This window comes from Crocodylus siamensis, chromosome 6 (genome assembly GCF_052110815.1).
Source record: "Crocodylus siamensis isolate JL-2025a chromosome 6, ASM5211081v1, whole genome shotgun sequence".
NCBI classification, from domain to species: domain Eukaryota; kingdom Metazoa; phylum Chordata; order Crocodylia; family Crocodylidae; genus Crocodylus; species Crocodylus siamensis.
In genome coordinates this window covers 65,029,291-65,036,545 of record NC_143400.1, presented here as the reverse complement: position 1 = coordinate 65,036,545, position 7,255 = coordinate 65,029,291, and the positions used below count along the sequence as shown (strand labels likewise).

At 39.8% G+C, this 7,255-nt stretch overlaps 1 protein-coding gene across 2 annotated transcripts in view; it reads right to left on the bottom strand.

Annotated features, from left to right (window-relative positions):
• Positions 1 to 982: 982 nt before the first annotated feature.
• The window catches only part of ATP1B3 (ATPase Na+/K+ transporting subunit beta 3), a 44,275-nt gene continuing 38,002 nt past the window's right edge, over positions 983 to 7,255 (bottom strand). For both annotated transcript variants that reach the window (XM_090051210.1, XM_090051209.1), the window contains 2 exons: positions 6,223 to 6,309; positions 983 to 2,185 (listed from right to left, as the gene is read on the bottom strand). In XM_090051210.1, the coding sequence (XP_089907336.1) occupies positions 2,015 to 2,185; positions 6,223 to 6,309 (258 nt within the window). In that variant the 3' untranslated portion in view covers positions 983 to 2,014. The remainder of the gene's footprint in view (positions 2,186 to 6,222; positions 6,310 to 7,255) is intronic.

Sequence of the window (7,255 nt, the reverse complement as noted above, 5' to 3'; positions counted from 1 at the left end):
CCTGCTTCACACAGCTGGAAGCAGGAGCCCTCCCATCCATTCTGGCATCACAGGGAATGCTGTATCAGGTACATTTCTGGGAGGCAGAGATCAGAACAGCACTTAACTTGGAAGAGATTAGCTTGTGGCACATGTTTAGAAAAGTCTGGCCATCACTGCTCTACAAGAACTAGCTACCAGAGGCAGGAGAAATAATTTTGCCAGTGGTTTTCAGAGCTATTCAACATAAGATGAATTGTGTAACTGCAACATTCTTGGTTCAAGAAAGGATTAGGTTACAGTGGCTGTAAACAGAGCCTTTCATTTCTAATCTCGCTATTTTTTCCTCTCCAACAGCTATTTGTCTGTAGCACTCCCTGCCTCCCCCACCCTCAAACTCACCAGCCCTTTTTTTTTTTTTTTTTTAATGCATCTGAACAGATCCCCATCACCCTTGACATACATTTGTTCTTCTACTCTTCAGTTGCATACATCTGCCAGGGGAAAGGCAGGCAAGAATTGACAACATTCTAAGAAAAAAGCATTTCCTAGTGTGCTTAGGATTACAGCAGTCCCCAGAAACTGTGACAAACAATTTCTTAGCCCCTATTTATCCATCCATGGCTAACCAGTGTTCAGCACAGACAGAATCTGAGAATTCTGTTGCCTAATGCTCATTGACCAAGTATAGAAATCTCTTCTAGTTCAGACTGAGCTGTTTCATGATTAAAGCCTACACAAACAATTAGGGAAAAGTAGCACTGATCATGCATCAGAAAGACTGCAGGATTTGGAATTAATCAGAAATCTAAATGGCTGCAAATTACTTTGGCATAAGCAGCCATGTTGAGAAAAGTTGGTCTATTCACAAACTGTTGGGCAGTTTTAAGGTAGGAAGGTGGGCAAAAACAAGTTTCTCAAAAGATGGATGAGAAAGCATGCACAAAACTCAATGAGGAAGAAAATACCAGAAGTGGCAGAAATGATGCAAGGAAACAAAGCATAAATTAAATAAAGGAATGTTTAATCAAGACAATTCTCATTTTATTTTTAATCTAAAGTTCTTCCCCTTGGGGAATTTAAAATTTTTATTGGAAAAGTAAAACCTACTCTTACAATAAATGAGACCATTTCTTTCAAGCAGCTCTGAAGTACAACTGTTACCAGGACACTATGCCATTAACAATTTTAAAAGAAATTGTTTCATACAGATAGTTTTGAACTAAAAAAAGTTTTAAAATGACATTGTATAGGTTTTATATGTGCTCCATATACTGCAAGCAACTAACAATATGGTGAGATTCAATTCCTCAACTGGAAGACCAAATATTACATGTATACACAATACCTGCACAGTGACAGCACAAGACAAACTAGTTGAACACTTAAATAAATTTCAAAAATCCAAACCAACACTTTTAAAATCCACTTTATTTCCATTCCCCCCACCCACCCAATACCGAACTTAAGGCATTTCCACATACATACACACGCAAAATTCTTGCAAAGTTTTGTGGTTTTCTTTTCTTTATCTTGGTCAGATACCATTTATTCTCATCACTTATCCCTAAACGTGTGTCAGCATTCATATATGACAGTTAAACCAGTGTTAAATCAGTACAATATTTACACAGCATAGCACATAAGCTTGAGACACTCACTTGGGGATAAAACCATATTTTTAAAATAGGAGAAAGACCACCATTATTACATGTCTGGCATTAGCTATTTACAGGTTCCTAATACGGCATAATTATGGTCTGTACACTGGTTCAATGAGGCAAACAGAAGCATGGACTACAGTTATTTTACGTGGGATTTTAAATGCAGTTTGGAAGCACATTATTATGCTACCCTGAATGCCACATGCCACCCCAAAATTCTTCAAGGTGATCTTAAATCCTAAAATGGCAGGTCCTGTTGATAGAAAAAAACAAAACCAAAAAAACACCCAACCAACCAACCAAAAAACCCAAACAAACTAAAAAACCCAGACAGACAACATAATATTTACTTTATGGTGATTTTCTGACTGCTAGTCAGACATCTGAACTTTGAAGGAAATTCGTCCCAGAAACTTGTCACGGTCATCTTCATTTTTTAAATTGGGTGAGCCCAGGATCTTACACTCAATTGTTATTTCTTCTTTGGTACTGTTGGAGTTAATTGCTAGCTGAACAGCCACTAGTGGCTGTAGATAATGAGCCTGGTAAACAGAGATGGGGAAAAACAGGTTTTAGATACTACAGCTCATCACCAAACATAACAATTAAGATTACAATACCATTCCACCAACTAAAGTACTGGACCAAACAAAAGGGACCAAATTCTACAAAACTTATGCCAAATCATTCAGTTACAATTTGTTTTGTATAAGAGTGAGATAATTTGGCTTAAGTTCTTCATGCTAATGATCAACTGACTAATTCTGCATAAACAGTAACAGAGAAGATTGTGAAGAGGCAAATGGGAATTAGGTACCTGTTTCTACAGAATGAATAAAAAAAGCTTTTCTGTCTTCCATGTCTTTGAAAAATCTAAGCCTCTGTGTGAGCTCAAAAAGAATATCTGCTTCACTTGCATCTAAAGTCCATTTTTCTTAAAGAGATAGATACTTCTTAAAAAGTAGCTTCTTAAGAACTTGAATGTAGCAACAGTTTCCCCTTTGTACTTCAGCTTCTTTCTTTATGCGCATCCATTACTCTTTTTCATGTTTCAATGGTATGCTTAAAGGCCTATGGTGGAGCTAACATTTACATTTTTTAGACTTCGACTTTAGGAACTTAACTAGCAATCACTCTTTCCAAAGTATCAATAAGCTAGTTTTTGGTAGAATCCTCCCAGACATGCTGACTTTACATTCTGGTCTTGGTTATTCTTTAGAGAAGCTATAGTTTTTTAATTAATTCCTACTGTCAAAGTTAAAATACGGGAAGAAATTACACTAAAAATAATGTTGCAACTAAAAATAATCCAAATCAAATTGCAAATATGGAACTATTAACTACAATATATATAACTTTCAGAGAACAGTTTTAAAGTTCATTATAGAGATTCAGCTAGCAAAAAAATGATTTTAATAGCTTTAGGATCAGTTTAGTAAACCCATATTTTACACACGTGCTGTTATCAGTGCTTATATAGATCCAGGTTAGTTATTTCAGAAGTTCTTAGTAGCCGAGTGCATCCATTTTTGGCTGAACAACTTAAGACACTTTAAAAAAGGTCCAGATTAAAAAAGATGGATAGTTAGGAGGTACAGAAATACATTTTTAGAACTCTGCAAAGCAATTAATCCCTTAAAAGGTGGTGGCCTGAGGAAGACTATCAACTCAATTACTGCAACAAATTGTGTAGCTAGATCTAGCAAATAGTGGGAAAGTCTTGTGTATGCGTGTTTCTCAAGATTAGAGCAAATTACTGCACAGTAAGCATCACTGTCTACACAAGCAGATGTTCACTGCACAGTAATTTCCTCTAATAAATAAAAGTAAAATGTGCTAGCTGTAAATACAAATAGCAAATTTACTCGGGAGTAATTACTGCACAGTATGGCACACATAGAAGGCCGAAAGGGAGCATATTTGCTCCTGGTCCACCAGGCAGCAGGAGAGCTGCCTGCTGCCAGGGTGGGCTCCACCACAGAAACCCAGATGGGGACAATGTCCCCTGACCCCAGCAGCATGGAGCTCCCAGCCCCTGTTCTGCAATCAAGGAGTGGAGACTGGGAGAGATTGTTATCTCCCCACTATAGAAAGGGTGGGGACAAGTTGGAGAGAGTCCAGCAGAGGGCAATGAAAATGGTTCGGAGGCTGGGGCATATGACTTATGAGGAGAGCCAGAGGAAACTGGGTTTATTTAGTTTGCAGAAGAGAAGACAAACAGAGGATTTGATAGCAGTCCTTAATTATCTGAATGGTGGTTTCAAAAAGGATGGAACTAGACTGTTCTTAGTGGTGGCAGGTGACAGAAAAGAGAGCAACGGTCTCAAGTTCCAGCAGGGGAGGTTTAGGTTGGATATTAGGAAAAACTCTCTCATTAGGAGGGTGAGGAAGCACTGGAACAGGTTACCTAGAGAGACAGTGGAATCTCCATCCTTTTGAGGTTTTTAAGGCCCACCTCAACAAAGCCCTGGCAGAAAACCCCGTGCCTTTTGAGGTCCCTTTCAACTCTAATTTTTTTATGATTCTAAACACTCTCCCAGCCCCTGCTCCATGAGCACAGAGTAGGAGCTGGGAGCTCCCTGCATAGGAAATGTTCCCCGTCCAGCCTGGAGCTTGCTGGGACCTGCCACCAATGACCAGGACAGTTCCAGGTAGCCCTGGGTTGTACAGGGAGGTCTGCACATGCAGCCTGGAGGTGGCTGGGGACTGTCCCATTTTGGGCAATCACTAACCAGCTCCAGGCTGCACATGCAGACTTACTTGGGCAGCCCAGGGACTGTCCCTGTCAGGAGCAGGTCCCAGTCCCATGCCCCGATCAGGCAATCAAGGCACACAGCTTGGAAAGAGCTGCAGGGGAGCTGCCCCACCAGCAGATCAGAGCAGTAAATCTAATACGTATGACAACAAGTAAACTAGTATCACAGAGAAAAAGTCGTAGTTAAATTAGAAAAAATATGACCAGTACAACTTCAGGTGGGCAAGAAACCAATGAAAGGTACAAACAAAAAACAAAAAAACAAAAAAAACAAAAAACAAAAAAACACCAGGTTGTGCTAATTGGGCAGAGGCAGGATACTAGTGGTATTTTCATTCAGCTGGTACAAAAAAGAACACGTTAAATTAACTTGATGGTACAAAGCTGGGAAATTTAAAATCAACAGATATGAGGATCGATGCATCTTACAGAAAAGAACCGACTGACCTTAAAGACTGGAATAGGAACAGGATGAAATTCAGTAGCATGAAATGCAAAGCCATATTTTAGAACCACCACTGATTGAGTGGGAGCTCAAAAGTTGGAAATAATAAAGGAGAAGGACCTGGTGTACTAGTTGATTACATAATGACATGAACCACCACACTGACAAATTTGCTATTTTCATAGCTGCAGTCTTAGGATGCATTTGTCAAAGCATTTCAAGCAGAGACGGAGAAATACTAAAAATGCCACCAGAAGTAGTATTGAATCATCATAGAATCACAGAGTCATAGAAGTAGGGTCAGAAGGGACCTTGTAGATCTTCAAGTCCGACTCCCTGCCTGGGTGAAGGGCCTTAGATGAAATACCACATCCACTTCTGCTTCTTCACTGTTCAAGGTACACGAACTCAGGTAGAAGTAAGGGCACAGGAGAGGTAGTAGGGTGATCAGGTGAATGGACATCATAGGAGAACTTGGCTTATTATGACTAGCAAAACATTGTACTCCATAAGTACAGCAAGATAAGCAACAGCTTCTTAAAAGTACAAACCAACCAAAAATAATTTTAGGTTGGTAATTAGGTTTCTAACCACAGGGGATTCTGGAACAGCCCACCAACATCAGTACAAAAAACATCCTAACTTGTTTTAAACTGGAGGTTGGTGAGTTTATGAAAGGAATTGACACAGATTTCTAAAGGGAAAACCCTATGGCCCTACAGCTTTCAACTAAAATGTTGTAATCATTCAAAAAAGTGGGTTCCTTTTAAATAAGCCTGTTCACCGAGTCTATGCAGCAGAGTTTCCAAAACTATAACTATGTTTGTCTGCATACATTTAGTATGAAACAACATATCAGCAAATTATACAAAAATATCTATGCAGCTCTCACAAGGGACAGAATAAATAGAGAATGTGTGTGCTGAACCAATCTAAGTTAAAACAATGTACAAGCTCAGATGTAAACCAAAGACTTAAGTTTAACACAGCTATTAACTACATTTAACTATACTGTATGTGGGCACAATGGCAATAACTAGTTACTAATTATTAAAAACAGTAAGCTGGCCTATGTGGAATGCCTGCTTTTATGTCCAAAGGATGCCTAGTAAAACAGCGAGTACACTGTACACTGAGTACATTGAAATTACATTAGAAAAAACATGGCTTATTATCTTAAGGTAATAAAGCTCAATTTATTCACCTGTGCCTAGGAAAATTGAACCCAAGGTCTTACCAGGTTACATAAAATATATCTGCATATAGAATACTATACATGTATACTTCACTGTAAATTCTCAACCTGAACACTATAAAACGAACCATTCTAGAAATGTGGTAACAATACACAAAATAGAAGGATCAGTTAAAATACTTACATGCAGCTTTTTTCCATAGTATGGGAAATACATTAAGTCAATTGTACCCCCAGCAGGAAAATAAGTTATCTGAACTTTGCCTTCTTCCTATGGTTGAAGAAAAAAGTCAACAGATATGTTTTATTAATATTTTTTTTTAGATTTTTGTTTTAATTAACTAATGATTAGGTGCAAACCCGCAAAACCAATATTGGATTACTGTAGTACTACAATAGCTGGTAAAAGGCAGGCAGGAGAGACTGGGGCCACTGCTGGCAGGAGTTGTCAATGCCTCACTTCAGGAGGACAGCATGCCAATATTCTTAAGTCTGTGACTGTCCAGTCCTTATTCAAGAGGCTGTCTACTGGTGCTGACACCCCAGCCAGCTCTCTTTTTGTCTTATCTGACCAAGGCTCTGCAGTCTCGGTCCTTATCTGGTGCCTGGCTGTAATAGGGGATTCCATTAGAATGAACTAGTTGAAGCTGAATCCAGACAAGACAGTGAGGCTGGTGGTGGACACACCTCATAACTGTGGGGGAGCAGAAGGGACAGGGGGAGACTGGGACCATCTTTGACAGAACTTGCCTCCCCTTGTCTCTCAGGTTTGCAGCCTTGGTGTGCTCCTGGATCCTTCACTGCACCTAGATCTTCCAGCAGCAGCAGTGGCTAGGAGCACCTTTAACCAAGTCTATCTGGCAAGAAGCCTACAAACCTTTCTTTCAGATTCTCATCTGGCCACCATTATCCATGTTTTTGTAGCCTCAAGGGTAGACTACTGCAATGTGTTCTACATGTGGACCATCTGGTAGTTGCAACTGGTGCAGAATGCAGGTGTCCCATCTTCTCATGGGGATAGGTTGACAGCTGCATATAAAACTCAGTGCTCCAGAATCTGCAGTAACTTCAAACAGCATTCTGGGTGCAATTCACGGTGCTGGTTTTGACTTATGAGGCCCTATGTACATAGTTAAAGGACCACCTTTTCCCTTGGGCTCCATCTCGACCCCTCCAGTCAGCTGAGAGCAATTTCCTGCAAGTACTATCAGCACACC